Genomic DNA, 25206 nt, shown 5'->3' on the forward strand with positions numbered 1-25206 from the left:
TGTGATATTGTTATCTTAAACACTTTGGATAAAATAGTATGTATTATTTAATATGATAAATTTATTTGTAATTTCAAATATTTATATTAATCAAACAAGATTTATTAAAGAAAAATGATATGTTTATAATATTTTCACAATATTTTTATAATAAATTCTAAGTGGTAGGTTGTTACTGGTTGTTATTGTTGAGGAAAAAAGTAATATTAATGTTAGGTTCAAATTTGAACCAATAACAACTAATCACTTATAATTTATTGTAAAAATTAGGGCTGTCCAAGGACCCGCCGGAACCGACCCACCCGCTGCCGCCGACCAAACCCGATCCGTCGCCGACCGAACCGACTGCTCCGGCGGTCGGCGACGGATTTTATTCTCCAAAACTAGAGATCAACGAGTCGGAGATCGGATCTCCTCCTCTCAAATCCGAGAAACCCGATCCGACCAACCCATCATATTCCCGGCGAGTTTTGAGATTTTTTTAGGTAGATCCGGCGAGTTTTGAATTTTCTTTGGAAATATTTAAGCTAGATCCGACGAGATTTCGCTAGATCTAGCCAATATCTTGCCGAAAATGGCCAAGATCTCGCTGGATTTGGCGAGATCTGGCCAGATTTCTACCGTTATTCAAAATTTCCTCGCCGAATTCTGCCGTTTTTCATATTTTCTTGGCCGGATTCTCACCGTTTTCCAAATAATCAACCCCGACCAAGACCCGACCACTTTTCGGCAAGAACCGTCCGATCCGATCCGATTTTCTGACTGGTCGAGGGTGGGTCTGAGAAATTGAAACCCGACATTGTCGGGTCGGTCGCGGGTTGGACACAAACCTGACCCGGACCAACCCATGGTCACCCCGGGTAAAAATATAGTATCTTTCTTTATTAAATAATAAATTGCAGCAGTGGGCGGAGAAAATTGACACAGGACAAGACGGTTTCAATGCAGTCCCTGACACATGAAGTGGCAACTGGCAAGTGTCAACTAGTTGTTGAGCTACACAAATTGTTGCCGACGTTAAATGGTATTTACCTAATTAACCACCCCTGACACTGAACTAGTGAAGGGATGAGTGAGTGAGAGAAAGACATAAAAGAGACGTAGCTGGCTCAGTAATCGCCACGTGTAATTTAAGATAAAATTGATTCCTTCCAGACTTTAAAAAAAAAAAAAAAAAAAACTATAAACAAACAATAAAAACAAAAAACCCAAAATTCCACACTTTCTACTCTCAAATCTCAATCAGTCAACCTATTAGGGTTTTCATCAACACACCCACTCTCGCTCTCATCGCAAAAACCCATCGATCGATCCATTCGCTGCTCTCTCGATCTCCCAAAGGTACGTTTCAACCGCACATCTTCTCATCACATCAACACTTCACAATTTCAACACTATACTTCAAATTATATAAATAAAAAATAAAAAACAAGTTTCATTTCTGTTTGGTTGCCGAGAAAACTTGATAAACTGTACTCAAAAATCAAAATATCAGGGTTTTGTAAATGCCTGGATTTTTTTTATCAGTTGGGATCTTAGAAATGACCTTTTTTTTTTTTTTTTTTTTTATAATTATATATAGTTAAGCTTGACTTGACCCGTTGGATTAATCTGAGGTTAACGGGGAACCCAAAATAGTAAAAAATTACTCTGTTTATAGATTTGCCTTTGTTTTTCTTAGCAACCAAACAAGGGTTGTTTGTTGTGTTTTTCTCAGATATTTGATTTTTGTTGGCGGTTGAAAGTGCTGCATTAGATCTTTCAAATTGGGTAACTGTTTCTGTTACTTTGATCATAAGTAGAAATTAATTGGATATTCTGGAATGGATCTGGGTATTTTAAGCTTTTGTTGTTGGCCTTGAAAAATTTAACAAATAAAGCATAAATATTGGGGATTTGCCACTTTTCTGTTGTTTGAATTTTGGTGTAGAATCAAAGGTTGCCTTCTTGTAGTTTAGTCTTTAGTCGAGCATTTATTTCAACGACTAGTATAGTAGTATATTCTTTTATTGGGAAGCTTTTTTTAAGTTGAATGCTTCTATTTTTGTACCACATAGCACTGGGGCATTTTCTTTTGGGAAAATGGGGGCAATTGCGGCAATTTTTAGTAACTGGATTTGGGTTTAACGATTTTTATTCATTTCAATCTTTCGTTTGTGATGATGGCTGATGGATCCCTTTGCTCATTTAGAATCTGCTAGTGTGTCGTGCTAGTAAATGAGCATGGAGCATATGAAACTTGTACATGAAGAGAATTACTGTCGGAATGCTTGGAACGAACTATTATAGATCTAAAACTGTTTTTTTTTTTTAAATCTTTGTATTGGTTGATGGTAGGATTAGGCTCAAGTTTTTTTTTTTTTTTTTTTTTTCACCCTCTTAGATTTGATTAATCATTGTACTAGGCTTTGATTTGATGTACCCATAGTATACCCCGTGTACTTGGGCTACACTTTATTTTTTAATAGGTTAATAAACTCATTAAATTAAGAAAAATGAAATCCCAATACACAGGGTGTGTACTAAAAAGGCATAGAAGAGTACAAAAGAAAAATAAAAATAAAAACATGAGCTAGAGAAAGCTAGCCAATGTACGTGTTTTTCATATGAATAAATATTGTTATTTACCCAAAAAAGTGTTTTAAACCTGAAGGGCTTTTTTCTTTAATTAATAATGAATGACAATTACAAAGCAAGTGGAAACCATAGCAGTAGTATTAATTGGATTGAATATCATTTAGAAGTATTATAATTAACCTAGCTATGAACTATAAATGATAATTGATTTTCTTAAAGTCATACATATGGTATGGTGGCTGCTAAAGTTTTGAGTTCACAACTTCCTTTGTGTAGTAGTATATAGATAATTGTATAGTTCCCTCAAGCGTTGGCTCATGTTGTAAATGATGGGCTTGGTTTGGGGTAGGCCTTATTCATATCTCACCAACCAAAGAATAACAGTAGGTAAATAAGAAAGAGAAGGATTTTATACAATCATCGGTGAATGTTGACTGGTTTGAGCATGATCATGCACACAACAAGATCTTCTCAAAAGAATAGAAAGTTTTGAGCAACTGTTTGTATGGAATGAACCTGTTGCATTTGAAGTTAAATATAGCTCCATCTGCTATTATGTGTCAATTTGTGTGCGTATAGATTTTGGCATAAGATTTGATTCTGTCATTCTGTTGTTGGTTTGTATTATTTGTCTCTTTATGTGGCTTTTGTTTTCTTTTACCTCATATTTTACGGGGTTTCTGTATTATTAGATCATTTAATGCTTGTTTTCTCTTAGAGTTTGGCTGTGTTTTCGATCTTCAATATGAGCATTACTCTGCTATTGTTTGTGGTTCATGTTTTTGGGGATATTTGATTTTCCTTTCCTTTCCTTTCCTCTATTCCTTGTTTTATTGCTGTACTCATAAATTCTGATTTGATAAGTGTATAACTATAGGGCATTCCTCTCTCTCTCTCTCTCTCTCTCTCTCTCATTTTTTTTTTTTAATTTTATAAATAGGAATTTCCTATTTTTATTTTGTGCTTTCCTTTTTCTTTTTTCTTTTTTTAAAGGTGGGGGGTGGGGCGAGCATGAAGGAATATGGAATGATCAAAGATATGGTCTTCTAATCCTATATTTAATCCAGAAAAATTACTTATCAGAAAAACAAAAAAATCCTAGACAAATTAATTAGCATCATATCTTATAAAATATTTTGTTTTATAATTACTTATTAGTGGAGATGAGGCTGTGATACAAAAATTCAAATTTCCTGTTTATATGCTTTAGTTTGTTTATACTTACCATGTTTCAAAAGCTTATGTTATATCTAATTTTTATTGCAAACTTAGACAGCATGTTCAGATAATAGTTAAAGGTTTGAGGAGCTCCAGGGACGAGTTTTGGGTTTGGTTTTCACAACTTTGCAAGGGGAGAGGGTGAAGAAAGGATGTCAAGTGGCAGAAACACCCATTGGTGTTACCGCTGCAGCCGGCCAGTTCGACTGCGCGGACGAGATGGAGCCTGCCCCAGCTGTAATGGAGGATTTGTTCAAGAACTTGATGATATGATGCGTGTCAGCCCATTTGATTTATTTGGACCGGACATTGATGAAGATCGCGATAGGAGTTTAGGGCTTATGGAAGCTTTCTCAGCTTTTATGAGGCAGCGATTGGCAGACAGAAGCCGTGGACATGATATCAGGGCAAGATCAGATGCAGTTCCGGAACATGCTCCTGGTTTTGGTCCTTTGCTGATCTTTGGTGGCCAAATTCCTATTAGGTTGTCTGGAAATGGTGGAGTTGAAGCTCTTTTCAATGGAACTCCTGGGATTGGTCTTACACGGGGTAATGCTGGTGACTATTTCATAGGTCCTGGACTGGAAGAGCTGTTTGAACAGCTTTCGGCTAATGATCGGCGAGGCCCTCCCCCAGCATCTAGATCTTCAATTGATGCAATGCCAACTATTAAGATCACACAGAAGCATCTTCGTTCCGATTCACACTGTCCTGTTTGCAAAGATAAATTTGAGATGGGGTCTGAAGCAAGGCAAATGCCGTGTAATCATATGTATCACACAGATTGTATTGTCCCATGGCTAGTCCAGCACAACTCATGCCCTGTATGCCGCCAAGAACTGCCACCACAAGGATCGAGTAGTGGCCGTAGCTCAAATAGTCGAAGTAGAAGCAACAACTATAGTGGTAATGCCGATGGAAGGGAAAATAGTAGGGAGACTCAAGGAAGAAGGAACCCATTCTCTTATTTGTGGCCATTCCGCTCATCTACTTCTAGCTCTAATCATAATGGAGCTGCTGGAAGCAGCTCTCCGACTATCCATGAAAACAACGAGATGGGTTATTCAGGATGGCCTTTTGACTATTAGCACATGGTTTGTATAATTGTATTATTGCCATTGTGATTAAGATTATCGGGTCCAACTTGCTAAACAAATTGCTTGGATTCGGCCAACATAAGGGAGGAAAAAAAGGAGGTGCTTGAATTGAAAGTGGTTTTAGACCTTAAAGTCTACCAGACTGGAGTGTGTGTGCTTGATGAATTAAGCTCTTTTTTTTTCTTTATCTTTTTTTTTTGTTATGTTTTGTAACTTGCTGCTTTTTATGTAAATGACTCTTCTTTTGTGAATTACCTGTCCTGAGCCTCTTTAGTGTTTTTGACGCTGTGATTGCTTGTGTTGGTGAGAGCTTTTCACTTATTCCTGATTTATTTCTCAGCTTGGGAAAGGGAGATTTGATTCTTTGAATACAAGTTGTTTTCGTGCGGAGACCACACGCATGAAGCCAAAAGCCTCCTGGGTATTTATTAGCATTCACAGTAGGCTCGCCAAAGGCTAAACCTAGCAAAAGTTTTGATTAACCAATGCTAAAAAAAATACCGAACAAAAGTTGCAAATGAACATAGTACCACCCCAGACTTAATGAGCACTGTTCATTGCCAACACTAAATTTAATTTAATTATTATATTTGTTCTCTCTCTCTCTCTCTCTCATGCAGAGATATGTTTAGCAATGGTGGTGGATTGGTCTCAATGGCGGCCACCGGCCGGTGGTTAGTAGGTTTGGTGCATAGTTGTCAAAATCGCGATCTAGATCGTAGGATCACATGATTTTACAATCCTACCTCACCTAAACGTTTAGGATCGCACTAGGATTATAAAAATTGTAGGATCGTATAGGAATGTAGGATCATATATCAAAACATAAATCTTTGCTTTTATTTATTTATGGGATAAATTTTTTATTTTGATGAAACTTTTAAGGGTTTAATTTTTCCATTTTGTGATGGTACGACTTATTTTTTTCTAGAAAATTATGTTAATGTAGGCAAATGTTTTCTAATTTCTAGTTCACTTGTAATCAATATGAATGAATGTTTCATCATTTCTAAATAAAGAATTTGATGTTAGCTTTGCTACCTTTTAAGCTATAATGTTGTTAAATTTGTTTAATCAGTATACTAATGTGTGTTCTGATATTACTAAAATGTCTTTTTATATATAATTTTTATCAATTATGCTTGTATTTCTATATTGATTGATTGATTTTTTTGAGCATGCTCTGTAATTTTATTGAGTGGTATAACTCGAATAGTTAAGTGTGAAGCTGTATCTTGATGTCTTTTGTAACTCTAGCATACAAATATACAGTGTTTACATAGATGATGAAATGAATGATGATTAGGACAGTGGTTATAAGAACCCTAGAATGCGAATGATTAAATGTTCACTCTACCTTAATATTCCTCTTGCTTTTGGATTTCATATTGTAGTTAGCTAGTTTCCATTTCCTAACTTATTTTGAATTTTAAACTTGGAACTTAGAATTTAGAAAATATTTTTCATATGTGTTGATAAATATTTTGGTACTTGGTTGCTAATTAAATATTTATTGAACTTTTTAAATACACTGGGTCAACACTTAAATATATTTGTTTCGTTAGTATAGACGTAACGATGAATGGTATGCAAATTATATCATATGATGCAAATCTTTGTTTTTTTATGGATGAATTCATAATTTACATGATTATTCAACATACAAAGTCACTATTAATGTGTGTGTATTTTTTTTTTTTTTTTTTGCTTTAAATATGAAAATAGCTAGGATCTTACGATCCACGATCCGATTCTACGATGTATGATCTCACCTACCTCCCACGATCTTACGTAGGATCCCTATCTTGATAACCTTGGTTTGGTACTTGAAGGTGGGTTTCTCTGGTGATTGGGTTTGGAGGTGCTTGGTAGTTGAAGCTGAAGTTGGGTTCATGGCAGAGTAGTGGGTTGTATGTGATGGAGTTAGGTCAAGAGAAAGGGGTTTTACGGTAGTTAAGAGAGAGAGAGAGAGAGAGAGAGAGAGAGAGAGAGAGAATCATTTGAATTTCAAATTTTAATTTAAATAACTTGAATAGAGTATGAAATGACATTTTTTAAGGCTAAATTGCAAACTAAACCGCTAGTTTAGAGGGTAATTGGATTTTACACTCTAAAATTTTAGAATTTGGATTTTACCTTTTAAAGTTCTATTTCGTTTGCATCAATAACCCCTCTATCCATATTTTTTATTAAGTGCCACATAAGCTTGCCACGCGTGTTTAGTTCATCCAATAAAATAATGACATGTCAGTTTTATTATGTCATGTCATTTTAATTATTTAATTATTTAGGCTAAACTAAACATATGTGGCGTGTTTATATACCACTTAATGGAAATAAGAATGGAGGGACTGCTAATGCAAACAAAATATAATTTTAGGGGGTAAAATTTAAATTCTGAAATTTCAAGATGTAAAATTCAAACACTCCCAAATTTTATGGGTGTAGTTTGTAATTTATTATTTTTTTTATTAAAAAAAATCTATTAATGAGTTTAAACTTTATTAATATTTGGATTTGAAATACTTCGGTGTCAGATGTTATTTCAAATCCGTAGTATCACAAGTGTTTGACTTTGTAAAATCTTCAAAACTCAAATCATCATATGTTGTTAAATTTATATCAAGTAATCCATAGCAACAATTGTTCTTCAAACTCCTTGATTTTAAATCCTTAGTTCAAACTTAAGCTTAGGGCTTTTATTGGTCTTTGGTCATCTTAGGATCGATGACTAACTAGCCCCTTAGGATAGATGACTAGCTAGCCTCTTAACCCATGGCCATTACTAAAGTTAATTCAACCTTATGTGTCTAAGAACATTTAGAAAATTCTACAAAACATCGTCCTCGAAACACGTACTCTTTGCTAGGGGATTGGTTCAAAATGTAGTATTAACAACCTACACCCTTATAACTAAGTTTCTATTAACGGTTTTTTTTTTTTAAACATTGGAAATGCAAATTTATCGTCATATGCTAGCATTATTGTACTCTTATTTCAGTTTTCTAAAGAAAATTATTCTTCTAATATGATTTTCTTTTTCTTTTTTACTATATATGGCTTGGTCAGATTTAACTTTGCGAGACACCAAATTTTTATATAATAAAGAATAGAAGTTGACGTACATCATTTTAATTTGAAAAACAAGGGGGAAAGGAAGAAGCATTTTGGAGTCATTTAGTTTTGATATGGTAGCTTAAATGGTGGATAAAAAGTTGTGATTAATGTTTTATATGATTAAATCTTTCTTTTTTTTGAGTAGCTATATGATTAAATCTAGTTCCATCTTTGGAATATAAAATTATCATTTATCAATGAGCTTAGAAAGGATTGGAGAACGCATAAAAAAATAAATAAATAAACGATTGGAAAATCCCACGGTTTATAGCCCATTCACAATTTAATTAACATAGCTTTAACATTAACTAAGGCAGAAGCAAAGCTCCTTACGTTATAAATACCTCATTTTGTTATTCTATTTGGCACAAGCAGGGATGTTCATGGCTAAAATTACTCAATTTCTTTGTATTTTTCTTATTCTCTTTATTTTCACCTTTCCTGCTGCATGATGGAAGAAAGTGCACAAATTTAAAACAAACGTTTTTGTTTTTATTGTTGTTATTGTTATTGTTATTAATTGTTGTTATTATTGTTGTTTTACACAAGTTTAGCCATTCAAAATAATTCCTAATTTACCACCGCGCACCTTTAGTGCGGTGGTCACTCCACAAGTATAAATGATTATGGGGTGTGGGGGGCAAGGGTCATGGTTTAAGTCTCTAAAAAGGAGTTTCATACACATATATACTTAGATTAGGTTAGAGTAGTGTTGAGGTCTAAAAAAGGGTCATAGTGAAATAAGCCTAAAAAAAAAAAAAAAAAAGTGCAAGTCAAGCCCAAAAGGAAAATTCAAGCTAAGCCCAAAGTAATAGATACGGGAGACCCATGAGGGAATAAAAGAAAGGCCTAGAGGATCCTGAAGCCCAGAAAAAAAAAAAGAAGCATCCAAAAAAAAGAGGACCACGGCAAAGTATAAAAAGCAAGGATCCTCAGGAACCATCAATAAGCACGGATCCCTTTAGGCACAAAGAAAAAGGAAGAATGGGACAGATCGATAGAAAGAAGACAGAAGAAGAAAACAAGAAATAAAAGCAAAACGCGAGCGACCTCTCATGGCACAGACAGAAAAGGCCTCGGGGAACCAGGACAGGGAAGAAGAACAAACGACTTTCAAAAATGGCAGAACAGGATTCCGCCCAAATAGGAAAAAAGGAAAAAGTGGAAGACGCCAGAAATGGGGATGCCGAGAAGGGCATATCTCAGCACGTCCCAAAGAAGATGGCCAACCAGGAACTTTCAAAAGAATCAGAGCTGAAAGAAGGAAAGAATGAGAAAAAACGAAAAAAGGACTTACCGAGACAATGGGAACAGGACATGCTCTGTTTGCAAAAGAGCAAAACAGGGGAACCAATGGTTCCTCGAGAAGACCAAAAAACTCCATTATAAAAGGAGGGGATGGGTTGTGAAGAAAGGGCAGCGAAAAAAAAAAGAAAGAAACACAAGAAAGAAGAAATTCTCCAGGAAAAACTATCAGAAAATCTGTGCAGAAAGGAAAATACTAAGGGAAAAACAAGTATTGCTTCCCAGTATCCTGTAAAAGCCACTATTGCACATACTCAGATTCAACGAGAATCAAACTTTGCAAGTTTTGAAGGCTGAAATAGTCATTCAAGACTGCAATTTTTGAGCTTGATTGAACCTTGTATCACGTCCTAGTGAGCTTTCTGTAATCAAACAGATAATGTATTAATGAAACATTGCTTCATATTTCCCAGGATCCCCACAGCACTAATTTTTATCGCTTTGCTAATTCTGTTTCTTTCCTTCTGAATTTGCCTTGTTAATTTTTGGCACTCTTCGATATCCTTGTTTGTCATTTTCTTTATATTGTCAGGAGTATTCTCTGCATCCACTTGATTCTTAAACAGCTCGTTAGTTGCGGTGAGTCAAGGCCCGGTCCACCAAATCCTCCTTTTCATTTAGGCCCGGGATCCTTGGGCCTGAGTGTCATGAAAAAGGCACTCTCACAAGTAGAAATTTTATCTTATAAAAAAAAAAAAAAAATTCCTAATTTGGAATCTATTGAGCTAAAAATAGTCATAATGTTATTGGGTATGGTATATCGTCAAAATTTTTCCCATTATTTATTAAGAATTTATGTATTTTTATTGTGATTTGAATTGCACTAATTTTCATTACATTCACAAGGATTCTTATTTTAAACACTTTGAGGAATTTATGTATTTCACGGGTAATTTGAATTATTAAGTGCGTACACTACAATATTATTTGTAAAAAGGAAAAAAAAATAGAGTATTTAAATTTGAATTTTACTCTTTTCAAAAAAAAAAAAAGAATTTTACTCATGTTAGCTTTACCATTACAAATGCTACTTGCGCAAATTAAATAATGAGAACATTAAACATAATTTGCACTTATTATGATAATTGAAAAAAAAAAAAAATCAATAAGGAGCCAGACTACTTTAGAAGTTGGAGGTATATGATTTCTCTAAACACCATCCAAAGAAACTAGAATTCTCATTATGAATAGCAATGCTAACTTTCATAGCTTGAAAGGTACTTGCTCTCTTTCTATATCTGTCTGATATTCTTCAATCTTTATATTGTAGAACGCACACAGGACTCTCCTCTTCAGCCAAGCAAAAGATACAAAGGGAGATGCAGGAACTGATGCGATTGCTCTTTTATAAAAGAATTTGTACAATGTTTATTTGCGTGTGGAAACGAAGAGGCATATCCTGCATATTGCATAAATGAGAAGTGCTACTGTCTTCGTAAGTTACTCTAAAATTGTTTCTAAAAAATTAAATAAAAAAAAGTCTCTAAAATTTACAAATATTGGTTTAAACAATGGCGGGGCCACAAATTTATCTTTGAGAGATTGAATAAAAAGTGAAATGATTTTTTTTTTCCCTTTGTATATATAAAAATAAATAAATAATAAATAAATAAATAAAAAATAAAAGATTAGATAGTTACTATGAGGAGGGGGATTTGAATCCGAAATGAATATCGGCATTGAAAACACCAAGAGGTGTCAATCAGTCTAATTACAAGATTCTTGACTTTGTGTGTGCTGTATTACTACTATGTACAGTGGTGTAAGAAGAAATTACAGCAACAATAATTTAAAATACAAATTCAATTCTTTACTATCCAATACTTATACTACAAAGAGCATAGTTATTAAACAAACTCGTGTGATGATTGACACAAAAAAAAATTGATATCTTTAACTTATTTTTAATTAAGGGTAAACTACATATTTGATCCATAACCTTTACACCATATTTCAATTTGATCTCCAACCTTTCAATTGTGTCAATTTGGTCCCTAACTCTTCAGTCTCGTGTCAATTTAGTCCCTACTGTTATATTTTGTATGAAAATTGATAACATGGAAAACGACCAAAATAAAATTTTAGTTTATTTTCACATCAATGGAAGCTAATTTTTTATTTTGGCCATTAGACATGTTATCAATTTTCTTCCAAAAGATAACAACATGAACTAAATTGACATGGTACTAAAAGGTTAAGGACCAAATTGACACAATTGAAATATTAGGGATCAAATTGAAATATGATGTATAAGATAAGAACCAAAAACGTAATTTACCCTTTAATTAATTATGACCTACGCACGTTATTATTTAAATTATGACTCATAAAGTGTAAGAATTAAATAAAAAGTAATATTATGGATACTATAAAATGGGTTCTAGTTTGCTCAACTGGTAAAATTTCTGATGGTTATATAAGAGATCTGGGGTTCAATCCCCACATATACCAAAAACTGATTAGTGTCTTAGTCTGATGATAAAGAGCTATCATCAGAAGCAAACGCTATAGGTTGATCAAACTCTCTAAAAAAAAAAAAAAGATACTACAAATTTTATAATATAAGTCTTTATAATATAAGTCTTATAAACTTATGTGTTACTAATTATATTCATTGTCACATTAATGTGTAACCCTTTTGTAGTAAATTAGTAATTGCTTTAGCATCAACCACAAATAAAAACCCTTCTTTTGTTCTTCCTATGTATTTGAAGATAACTGCATAGTTTAATTTTATAAATATCCAGTTAATTCATATAATTTTATAAATATGCAATTAATTTATAGAAATTATATTATTAGATATATAAATTTTAATTGTGATTTTTAGGCCATAACTATGAACAACTTCTTTGACGTTTCATATGTATAAACATGTGCACTTGTGATATTATTTAAATTCATGATCCATATTGTCCTAATGTGTCTCTACAACTGGGTAAAGAGGGACATCTAATCTGATTAGTATAATACCTTATATTGAAGATGCTCCTTTAGTTAATGAAGATGACTTCTATATCACTCTTAAGTTTTTGAAATTTCACAATTCAAATTTTAATATATTTAAAACTGAATTTCATCAACAATGTGTTTTCAACAATAAAATTTTAAAACTTGTGCTTATGAATTTAGCCATGATAATATCGATAATAAAATTGAATTTTTATTTTTTTTATTGTGAAGAACATAAATCCATTAAGATTTTGGACTGCTTGAGAAGATAGAGACTCAATAATCAATATCTATTTATTTAACACTATTCCAAGAAACTAGAATTCTAATTTTAGCCATCATTTACTTTTCTTTTGTCTACTTCTCTTTTTCTTAGGTTATCTTTGTCTCTAACTATATAATATTATAGATACTGAAGGTTATTCAAATTTTAAGGGATGGAGGACATTATTGAAGTATAACCTCATTGATTATTTCAAGACTTTGCCCGAGAGGATTAGAAGCTTCCGTAGGATATGCCGATACAGATGATGTTTTACAATGTTGAGAGAGACATGCATCAAATTGGAACACCCAAACATCATTTGGAATTTGCATTTTTTTGGGAAGTTCTACTACACATGTTATAATTTATACTAATAAAGGTTAAGTGATCAAAGGTTGCATAGAGTGCTATCTAGACATTAGTGCACAACTATTAGTTTTTTCCCCCCTAAAAAATAATGTTCATGCGATTTGTTTGTTTGTTATTACTTTGTATTATTGCATGATTGAAAAACGATAAATAAATAAGTTGTGTACCCATATATCACTGAAGTTAAAATTTGTTTGTAATAAAAGTTTTTAATTAAGAAATAATAGATTTTTGTAAGTGGGAGGGTTTTGTTTCTGTTCCCATCTCTATATATCCTTCACTCTTTTGGAGAAGGATAGAGTTGGTTAGATCATTTCCTTTTCTTTTGTTCTTGTTTTAATAAAACCCTCTTATTCAAGAAAAAAAAAATTAAAAATGATCACGATGCCGGATTGAATTCTTGAAAACTTAATAGTATTAGTTTATTTTGTTTTGTTGTAATCAGCAACGCTTTTGACTTTTGTTTTGAAAGGTTAGGAAACTGAGCAAAAGGCAATCAAATGAATAACAACGGTTGATGACAATTTGTTACCCAAAGCAAATATCAAATATCGTTAGGGCTATAAATGAACCAAACTGTTTATGAACTGCTCAAGCTCGGTTAGAAAGAAAACTTATTCATGTTCGTTTGTTAAAAAAACAAGTCAATTTCAAGCCTTAAGTTTAGGCTTGATTATTAAACAAGCCAAGCTCAAATATAATAATGTGTTTGTGAACAAACTCGTGAACATGAGGGTTCGATTTAACTATATATATTATTATATTTTTATGTATATACTTGGCCTAAAAATATATTTATATAGACTTGAAATTAAATTGTATAAGTTTGTCAATAGGTTCATAAGATATTAAATTATTATTTGTAATTTATTGTGATATAAACAGTTTATTAGTAGTAAAATTTTATAAAATTGTAAAGAGGTAAAAATTTTTAGTCATATGAAAAGAATAAGTTAATTAAGTTGATCGTGAACAAGCTCAGGCTTGCTCGACAAAAAAATGAGCCAAGGTTGAACATAAATTCTTGTTTGGTGATGAGCTCGAGCTTAGCTTGTGTTAAAAAAAAAAATTAAATGAACTGGTTTGAATTTTTAATACTCAACGAGGCTCGGCTCGTTTATGACCCTAAATATCCTTATTATCTTTTAAATAGAAGTTCAAGAAAATGGTAGATATCAAAATACCTCCATATGCTTAGAAGGATTATCATTTATATAGCCCCCTCTCTATTCAAATGTTACAGTACACCTCCTTGAACCTTGAATTATAGCTTACTTTAACCATTATTATTGACTAATTTCAAAATCATGACACACATGTGACCAATGGCCAAGATTACTACCCAATTTCACACTAATGACACTTGGTATGATTGTTACCACCCCACTAATAAAATGCTCAAAATATTTCATGCAATGCAAGCGTTCCGGAAAATGGTGGTTTTCAAAATTTTGAGTGTATATATATAAACATTGGATATATGTGTGCGTTGCAGTCCATGAGATACATTGTATGTGATTTAAGTAAGAATCCAGCTCAAAGCTTATGAAATGATTTCTGCATCAGTGCATCAGCCTAGTGTCACTTGATGCATTAGTGTTGTTAGTGAGCAGCATAATGCAGGAACTGTCCTAATTTGTTAGGAATTGGGTGTTAGAGATGCTGTGTGTTAGAGATACTATTGAAGTGCCTACTGCTACTGGGATGCCATTTGTAATGTACTGTATATAGCTTGGTGAATGTAATGATCAGTTGTAAGTCACTTTAGTAGCAGTACCAGCTAAGTTGTTATCCTTGTACTAGGTTAGCATACAGAGGTCTAGATAAGCAGCCTTAATGTGTGCGAACACACCCTTACAGTTACAAATACAGTCCTAATCTAAAAACTGAAGAGAATTCAGAGAAATATTGAATTTTAATTCCAAAAAAAAAAAAAAAACTGAATCTATTGGTTGGAACCCTCCGGCTTTAGGCAGAATTCCTACCAACCAAACACCAAAAAGCCTAGGGTTAAATGTGGGAGAGGGAGTTAGAGGTAAAGGAGGCAACCAAAACACGAGAAAAAGGTTAATGATGTAGGCTAGAGAGCACAACGTGGAATAGAAGACAAATTGCAAAGACCGATGTGCTTCTAATGTCTAAGTTTTTCTTCTCCTCTTTTTGACTTTTTATTTATATTCTTCCATGAATTCTTAATTAGGATTGAGAATGATACCTTATTAATGATTATCAGTATTTATTTATGAGATTTGAATTTTTTCCAATAGTGATTTTTTTTTTTAAATGATTAAATTGTTCTTACTTCATATCAATTGACAAAGATAAGATTCTAAATATGGGTTCAATCATGTTTTTCTCATGATTTAAGATAATCTTAATCAATTGAATACTTGGTTTAAAGTTGAATATCAAGATTTTTTTGTTAACAAATACAACTAATGATTTGATTTTATATTTGTAAGGGACATAACATACTTTAGATTTTTATTATAGTAATTTTAATGATAATATCTTCTATGGTAATAAGATTGAATTCTAGATTATCATGCAGTTGTTTGGGAACAACTAATGACCATGAATATATGCAAATATGAATTAACAAGGCGGATTTCAAAATCTTAATTCTTTACTTTTGATTGTTTACCACTCTTCATTTCCTTTTATTATCTTTTTGGTTAGATTAATTGCTTGTTAGTTTTATTTAATTTTAAAGCTAGCAACTTTTATTGAACTAGATAATAATTTATTTTTTGAGGTTTGGTTAATTTTTCTACATTCACATAAGTTCCAATGGGTTCAACCTCACACAAGTCACATGGCATATGCGTGGCATTCTAGGTGGCAAAGGAATCTTCTTCTTCTTTTTTTTTTTTAATTTGGTCGTTGGCCATGTCAACATTTTTCATCTAACACTTAATAGCAGAGACTATTTTGACAAAATACCAAAACGCTAGGGACCTGACACATTTGAAATTTCAAATTGACATATGGTCAAAACGTTAGGTACCAAATAGGTAATTTACCCACCTTTTATAGACAATATTTTTTGTTTTTTATTCTTTATCGATTTCATTGTTTAGTTATAAATATATATATATATATATATATGCATGTATGTATGCATGATTTTTATTTAAATAAATTATTCATGTAGGCCTTGATTTACGTTAAACCGCAGTTGGCTCGGGTTCGCACATAAATGGGCCCGTACAATATCATTTGTAGAGAGTGGGATCGAAAGGCTAAGCCATGTTTACCCGGCTGTGTTTTTGTTAAGATATTTATGAATGATCTAGAGGTATTCACCCTTTTGGCCCTTTTCTCTGGAAGGATCAGACCCCTCCCTTTAGGTTGCATATTTTCCTTTTATATTAGCATGCATTCAATTTCCTTCGTCCACGTGTAGGGTCGAACTTTCCAAGACTGATACTTTTCCCATCAGTTTCAGACCCGAGTTGTTGGGAGTGGTTGAGTGGGCTAAAGAAACACGACTCTGTGAGAGGCAAAGCTCTGTCTAGGGCAGGTAGTATGGGCAGCCTTTCCTAGATATTTTAGATTTCTTACAAGATTATCCCTATGCCGCTTTTGCCCCTTTCCTTAGTGTAGCTCTGGGCCATCCGAGGGCTGTACCCTCCTCGGCGGCTTCTCTGGCCCATTGGTGCTTTGCGTTATTGGGCTTGGACTACTATCTTCTTCGGCTTGGGCCTTAAGTCTTCCTGTGAACAGGTGGATCTGGCCCAATTGTTGTCGGGCCCCACAATAGCCCCTCAAAACCATGCTGTCCGACCCCTTGGTTGGATAGGAGGGTTTTGATAATACCGAGCATTTATAGTGGCTCATTAAATTCGGTCCTTGATCAACGTCGGCGACTTTTCACCTCCCCAAGGAATGCGCCGGTCTACGATATGTTTCCCTCGATTTGCGCGTGATGCGTTTATACCGTTTGGTTGTTCGTAGTGTGCCTTTAATATCTTCCTTTTACGAGGCCTCCCAAATCAAGCGGTTACTGATAACGTGGAGGAACGAAACGGACGCACATTTATTTGGGGATTTCTTGGGATATCAGAGCGCATTACGTACCCTTGTCCCCTTCCCCTATATAAAGAGAGAGGACAAAGGGTGATTTTCTTATATCTGAATCCCCCAGGCTCTTCTCAGAATTCACTTCCTCCATCCGGTTACTTAATATTCAATAATACATCCCCCACAGTAATCCGCCATGAACAAAGCCTTCCTTTCCCAGAAACGTCATGTCCTAACAAAACTTGAGATGGCTCGGTCGGGGCAAGGATGGCGGAGGCTCAAGATTTGCCTCCCCATTCTTTTAGCCAAAGTCCGAAGCAGGGACTCGTCATACCCCATTTCTGGTGTGACTGAGTCGAGAACCTCCCTTGTCATCTCCATCCGCTCTCTCATGAGCATACCTAATATGGCTCCCCTTCTCCCTCTTTTGCTCCTTTTACTTTTTTTTCATTGCTTCCCTCTTCTTCTCCTCCTTCCTACTCATGTCCTCCATCTTCTTTTTCCCTTGCTTTCTTCAGTGACAAGAGCTTGCTGAAGTGCTTCCATGTGTTCCAATTCTTCTTCCTTGTCCTTCATTATTTTTGTATAAGGTTCTTCTCCTGATATGAGCAGTACTGAGGTATAGATTTCAGAGAGACTTTGAAGACGAGTTCAGAAGACACCTGATGGTTCACTTATTTGTATTACGGATGTTGTTACTGTCTTAGCAGTTCATTTTTTGTATAGGCTTGTTTAAGCCCCTCCTTGTACGTTGTAACAATTTTCATATTAATAAAAATTATTGTTACTCTATTTCGTATGTCTTATTTATATATTCTAACAAATGTGAAAGCGCTGCTCGGCATAATAGTATAGCATTTGAATCAATAATAACTAAGGCCAAAGTAATCGTTGATAAAAAGATGCCACGATAACTTTAACAAAATTATTATTCAATATAACAGTCCGACCAGTAAGGAATGAGACTTATCTTAAAATTAGCCGTGACGGGTATTAAATGCTCGATAAGGTGTAAGAAGTAGTTATCCGAGGACATGTTACCCACCGGATGAATGGCCTCCTTAGGTTGACGATCATTAGGTTGTTCTGCCATCTCCATGATATGCGAGACTTAGCCTTAGCCTTTTCCAGTATTTAAGCCGAGCAATTTCTTCATTCGGGCAGTTGATTTCCCAGGAAGCCTGAGTCCGAGGACTTTGCAAAACCTGGGTTTTACTCAGGACTTATGCGTTTTATCTTATGCACTTGACTTTTCCCTTAGGCTTGAGTCCGAGACTTGTGTCTTTATCGGTACTTGGTTTTCTCCTTTAGCTTGAGTCCGAAGACCATGTGAGCCTTAGGTTCTGTCCGAGACCAATGTCTGCATCAGTACTTGGTTTTCCCTTTTAGCTTGAGTCCGAGGATCATGCAAGCCTTAGGTTCTGTCCGAGACCAATGTCTGCATCAGTACTTGGTTTTCCCTTTTAGCTTGAGTCCGAGGATCATGCAAGCCTTAGGTTCTGTCCAAGACCAATGTCTGCATCAGTACTTGGTTTTCCCTTTTAGCTTGAGTCCGAGGATCATGCAAGCCTTAGGTTCTGTCCAAGACTTTGAGTTCAGATTTTCCCTTTCTTTGAGCATTTCCCGAGGTGCGAAACAGGGGTTGTCCTCGGCCATGGCCATTGCTCGGCGTGGGCCACAGTACCTGGGCCCTTACGCAAAGCGGGCCCAGGGCCACGAATCCACCTAGCCCATGAATTAAGAGATATTTCTGCAACTTCTGGCCACGTGGTACTCTCTGATGTCACGGTGACCGAGGTGCGCCTTCACGAGGCTCTTTAATCTTGTGGTTGCAGTTGATGTTGGAAGTTGAGCCAGGACTGTTTTGTCTGTAGCGTTTCTTGGGACGCCACGTGAGTTGACTGCCATCACCTTGTCTTTTTCAATAAATGGGAAGGAGAGAAAGTTGCTTTATATACGCACAAATCCTTCAGATTTTCTCCCACATCACAGCTTCCATATCCGGAGTTCTCCTTTCTTGGCATAACATGTTGAAAGTGAGGGTTGGGAAGAAAGAACTGTCTCCGCCGCAGAAGCGCCGTGTCTTCATGAGGCTTATAACAGTAAGGTATGGGCACAGGAAGCACAAGTTCAGGAGAGTACTCCATCTCCACCGAGGGGGAACGGCGTCTCTCCCTCTTTTAGTCAAAATCCGAAGCAGGCTCTGTTCATGCCAGCACTTTGGTATGGCAGAAGAAAGATTTTCCTCCATCAGCGCCTCTGCTTTGCGGCAGGCGTATATTTAGAGAAAGGCCCACCACCTCCAACTCCCTGCACCTTTTCTTCAACGGTGTCAGGTTCAAGTTGGGTCTCTTTGACTGCCTGAGTTATGGGCATGTAAGGGTGTGGGGGAAGAATAAGGTCTCGGAGCTGTAGCCAACCTTTCCTCCGACATACCTCCTCGGCTTTCTCCAGCTTTCTTGTATTTTTCTTTTTCTTGTTTATGTAGTAAGCTTTGACGTAGGCTGATTCCAGCTTTTCATTTGTACACTGTACTATTTCTTCATTGTAATAAAAATGGAAATTGATTTACATGTTTTAAGCGTTGATCTAATGGGCAACACAACTTTGTGAACGAATGTGCTCTATGTATGTGTTGCTTCGAGAATATTTGTGATAAAGCTACTTTGAAGCATAATCTAATCAACTCTCCTCTGTCAGCACTATCAGGCATTATATCTATAATTCGTAATAAATCAAATTTAAGAAACTAACCGGGATATCAGTTGGATATTCTGTGATAAGTGCGTGAATATCGTCCAAGGCTGATGATTTATAAATAATCCATCCGAGCAATCGACTGGGAATTAGGAAACTCCGATGGCGCTTTTGTGTACTTGGTTTCCCCATAGGCTTGAGTCCGAGGACCATGCAATGCCTTGGTTCTGTCCAAAATTTTTGTTTGGTTTCCCCATAGGCTTGAGTCCGAGGACCATGCAACTGTCCAAAATTTTTTGTATTTCTTTTTAAGTAGTTGGTTTCCCCAGAGGCTTGGGCCCGAGGACCATGCAAGGCCTTGGTTCTGTCCAAAACTTGCATGCTTCTTTTTAAGTAGTTGGTTTCCCCATAGGCTTGAGTCCGAGGACCATGCAAGGCCTTGGTTCTGTCCAAAACTTGCATGCTTCTTTTTAAGTAGTTGGTTTCCCCATAGGCTTGAGTCCGAGGACCATGCAAGGCCTTGGTTCTGTCCAAAACTTGCATGCTTCTTTTTAAGTAGTTGGTTTCCCCAGAGGCTTGGGTCCGAGGACCATGCAAGGCCTTGGTTCTGTCCAAAACTTGCATGCTTCTTTTTAAGTAGTTGGTTTCCCCAGAGGCTTGGGTCCGAGGACCATGCAAGGCCTTGGTTCTGTCCAAAACTTGCATGCTTCTTTTTAAGTAGTTGATTTTCCCAGAGGCTTGGGTCCGAGGACCATGCAAGGCCTTGGTTCTGTCCAAAACTTGCATGCTTCTTTTTAAGTAGTTGGTTTCCCCAGAGGCTTGGGTCCGAGGACCATGCAAGGCCTTGGTTCTGTCCAAAACTTGCATGCTTCTTTTTAAGTAGTTGGTTTCCCCAGAGGCTTGGGTCCGAGGACCATGCAAGGCCTTGGTTTTGTCCAAAACTTGCATGCTTCTTTTCTTGCTTACTATTCCGAAGGTTTTGCTCCTCGAATAAGGTGGAGGAAGTCGGCCTGATGTTTGAAGCCCCTAGGCTTGCCCATGTCGTTGACACCGTGGAACGTAGCCCCTAGTGGGAGCCTATGTTGGAACAGCAACAATGTGTCGCCGGTGATACAGGCGTCCTCATAGTCCCTTGTTCGACAGAAACTCAACCTCGCCACCGCTCGAGCTAACACGCAAGCCTCCCCACAGACGGCGCCAATTGTAAGCCTTGATTTACGTTAAACCGCAGTTGGCTCGGGTTCGCACGTAAATGGGCCCGTACAATATCATTTGTAGAGAGTGGGATCGAAAGGCTAAGCCATGTTTACCCGGCTGTGTTTTTGTTAAGATATTTATGAATGATCTAGAGGTATTCACCCTTTTGGCCCTTTTCTCTGGAAGGATCAGACCCCTCCCTTTAGGTTGCATATTTTCCTTTTATATTAGCATGCATTCAATTTCCTTCGTCCACGTGTAGGGTCGAACTTTCCAAGACTGATACTTGTCCCATCAGTTTCAGACCCGAGTTGTTGGGAGTGGTTGAGTGGGCTAAAGAAACACGACTCTGTGAGAGGCAAAGCTCTGTCTAGGGCAGGTAGTATGGGCAGCCTTTCCTAGATATTTTAGATTTCTTACAAGATTATCCCTATGCCGCTTTTGCCCCTTTCCTTAGTGTAGCTCTGGGCCATCCGAGGGTTGTACCCTCCTCGGCGGCTTCTCTGGCCCATTGGTGCTTTGCGTTATTGGGCTTGGACTACTATTTTCTTCGGCTTGGGCCTTAAGTCTTCCTGTGAACAGGTGGATCTGGCCCAATTGTTGTCGGGCCCCACAATTCAAATTCTTCATTCTCTGATAACCAAAACTCATAAAAAACTTGTACTGAATATGTATAATTTATTCTCTAAATTTTATTGTAGATAATTTGTTCTCCCTAAAAATTAAACAATTTTAAAAAATAGTTTCCATCATTCTATTTTTACAAATATACAATTTTATCATTTTTGATGTTTTTGGTTGATATTATTCTTTTTAGAAATGGTCCATATTTTCTTAGTATTTTTTGGTACAAATAAAACTTTTAAGTTTCAAAGTTATTATTCAAATTCTCATTCTTTTAAAGAGGTTATTATAATAATAAAAACTTATCATATAATTACAATTGGTACTACACAAATAATTGATAGTAGTCTCAACCCAAACTTGTATTTTCTCATTCTTAAATAGGTACACCAAATTGGACAGAAGTGATTTGAAAGAGGTCAAATTGACCGAATGGACCAAAGTAAACCGAATGGACTGAATTGGACCGAATATGACCAAATTGACCGAAGTAAACTGAAATACACTGAAGTGAACCAAATGGACCGAATTGGAATGAATTGACTGAATGGACCTAATTGGACTAAAGTGAACCGTAGTAGACCGAATTGGACTGAAGTAGACCAAACTAGACCAAATACATGAAGTGGACTGAAATGGACCGAATTCCGATCTATAATTATCATAGCAAGATTGTCTAGAATTGCAAGAAAAAATATGAGAGAGAGAGAGAGAGAGAGAGAGAGAGAATAATAAGAAATTTATAGAAAATAATATGAGAAGGAAAAAAAGTAAAAATAAAAAATATAGTATTAACACCAAATTATCCAAGTCATGTTATGTTATGTAATAAAATAACATTATATTTTTATATACTATCTTTATAATACAATAGGATAACATCTATGAAATCAAAGAAAAGAAAAAATATAACAACTTAAAAACACAACTTAATCATCAATCCAAAGTAGAGTTCCTAATAATACAAAAATTCATCAACCTAAAGTAGAGATGCAAGAAAAAAAAAATTTAATCCACCAAAAAATGAAAAGTAAAAAATTGACAAAGAGAAAGAAAGAGAAATAACCTTTTGTGTGTAGGAAAACTATGTATAGAATGAGAAAGATAATTGTAAATTTATAGTAAGAGAAGGAGAATAAGAAAAGCCAAAAATATAGGAAGATAAATGGATAGAGGAAATGTGATATTAAGGTAGTTAATAGTGGGGAGATGAAAAGGTAAAAGGAAAGGGGAAAATTGGAGAAAGTATAACAATAAGTTGGTAAATCAATAAGAAAAGAAAGTTAAAAATATGAGAGAGTATTGGAAATGGATGGATAATGTGGCCGCTGATGTAACTCAATAAGAGCGTAAAAACAATAAATATTATGCTTCAGCTTTTAGATATACATAGATAAATTATATAGATATGAGTAACATCGAAACATTTTTTCAAAGCATATGGATTGAATTAAAATAATTAATTGTATGTATATAGAAAAAAAATTGAAATATTAGGGCTATTTAATTAAAGTAATTAATTGTATATAGAAGAAAATTGAAATTTGTCCTAATACTGCAAACCCACAAACTAATTAAACTATATATATAAAATAATAATAAAAAACCACGACCTAAGATTACATCTATCACCTTATCATAATTCAAATTATAATCGAACAAAGTGTTTGGAGTTTAGTAGGGAAAATGGTTTGAACTGTGAGATTAGCAGTACATCGTAACTATCTATAAAAATTAAAAATCAAAATCAAAGAAAACAAACCCATAGAGACAGTTGGATTTGTCAAAATGCTTGTCTAATGAAAAATTATAGAAAATGTTACCTAATTTGTCAAAATACTCATTTAATGAAAATTTATAATTCTAGAACTTACATTAGATGTAACTGGAACATGAAACATAAGTGTGTGTGTGTATATATATACACTATCTATAAGAGGATTCCCCTCTTTGGACTGGACTTTTATGTGGTTCAAAAATGCCCTTATTCCCTATTTTAATAGGAAACAAACTTGAGAACTACTTAGTAAAAATATATCTCAAATACCACGTAAAATGACTACAAAATAAGACACTACTACTAAATCATGTTTTCAAAACAAAATTATCCAAAAATTAAAATTAATAAAAAAAAAATGATGAGTCCACTTTGATATTTCCCTCAAGATCACATTCGAATTTTTTTTTACTTTATCAAGATTCACTGGTTTCTTTTATTTATTTATTTTTTAATTTTTGGTTCCTTAATTGCTAATCTCACGTGCACTAGACCAAAAAAAAAAGAGCCTCATCGCACACGCAAAGCGCATGTGATGAGGCTAGTGTATATATATAAGCTTTCTATTAGAATTCTTCACTAAAAATTAACACATTTGTTTCAATCTAATGAAGATCAATAGTCGATCTAAAAAAAATTATAACTAAGGTTTTGCTGATTTTTACCGTATAACTAACTAAATAGATACATAACTACAAATTTGTTAAGACTCAAAAACTGTCCTCTATGCACTCAAACCCACCCTACTATCTCAGTATTAACTATGAAGGCCTTGATTTAATCTCATCTAGATCCACGCCTCTTGGAATTGAGCACAGGTATGGTTGGGTTCATGCAATCATGCCTGACCCGCATCCCAACCCGATATAAATGCCATAACCCTATTTACCTAAACCTGCACGGACTGAGTTTGGGTCGGGTCCCTTCTTGCTCTACTCTTTTCTTTTCTTTTTTTTTAATGAAACAATGCAAGAGATTTTACTCTTTTTTTTTTTTTACTGAAGAAGGTATAAGAGATTTTACTTTGGTTCTATTTAAAACTTGGGATTTACACTTTTCAATCATTAAGCACGGCATAAGTTGACAAAATTTTAAAAAGTTCCTTACGGACCATTTCCAAACAAGTTTCTTACGGAAGTTTGGAAATGGTCCAAATATAATTGCTTTCAATTAAACTTGTAGTCTTGTATTCAAAATCTAGTCAACATATTCAATAAAACTTGTCGACAGAAGGAAACTTCTGTCGTTTCTTGTTTATGGAAAGATTAACTATCACGGGTTGTTTAGGGTTTGTAATTAAAATTAAAATTCTATTTCCTTATGTCGTTTATGGAAAGATCAGCTGTCATAGGTTGTTTAGGGTTTGTACTTAAGATTTATAGAAAGTTACCTAAGATTTAGGGTTTGTACTTAAGATATAAGTTCTATTTGTTAAAGCAATAATGTTTTATAGAAAGTAAGCCATTTTTCAAAAAATATTTTCTATAAAATTATCTCATTTTTTTATATTTAATAACAATCTCAAATAATTAAAAGATAATCTCTTCATTTTCCTTATTTAATTTACTACAAAATAAAGTTATTTTTTTAAAAAATAAGTGAAAAACAAACTCTAAAAATATATATATATATATTTTTTTTTATGTTGAACAAAAATAATTTTCATTTGACTCATTTTTTTCTAATATTATCAAATACTAAAAACAAGAAAAATTATCTTTATACAAAATTTTTCATCAAAACAATTAGGGCGTTAAGCAAATGAGTCCTCATCCAAATCAAATACCAAACTGACTCAACAAAAATTGTGGGTAGAAATATTTATTAACTCAAATATTGATTCATGCAAATAAAAAAAAAAAACAAATGAAACCCTCCAAAGGTGTAAAAACTCGGAAGAAGAAAAAAAAATCAAAATTAGGATCAGGTAGGTCGGGTCATGCAGGTGAGATTCAAGACTGACCTGAACCCGAAACAGGCCCAAGCAT

At 34.7% G+C, this 25206-nt stretch overlaps 1 protein-coding gene across 2 annotated transcripts; it reads left to right on the forward strand.

Moving 5' to 3' along the window:
• Positions 1 to 1176: 1176 nt before the first annotated feature.
• On the forward strand, positions 1177 to 5170 carry LOC126693251 (probable E3 ubiquitin-protein ligase RHC1A). Of its 2 annotated transcripts, none has more exons than XM_050389162.1 (2): positions 1177 to 1341; positions 3850 to 5170. In XM_050389162.1, exon 2 carries the CDS (start codon positions 3948 to 3950, stop codon positions 4881 to 4883), a length of 936 nt encoding a protein of 311 aa, XP_050245119.1. In that variant the 5' UTR covers positions 1177 to 1341; positions 3850 to 3947; the 3' UTR covers positions 4884 to 5170. The 2 variants fall into 2 exon arrangements, with proteins under 2 accessions (XP_050245119.1, XP_050245120.1); XM_050389163.1 differs by having other exon boundaries at positions 1188 to 1341; positions 3854 to 5170.
• The last annotated feature ends 20036 nt before the right edge of the window (positions 5171 to 25206 follow it).

The sequence above is a fragment of the Quercus robur genome, chromosome 7 (assembly GCF_932294415.1).
Source record: "Quercus robur chromosome 7, dhQueRobu3.1, whole genome shotgun sequence".
Classification (NCBI taxonomy): Eukaryota; Viridiplantae; Streptophyta; class Magnoliopsida; order Fagales; family Fagaceae; genus Quercus; species Quercus robur.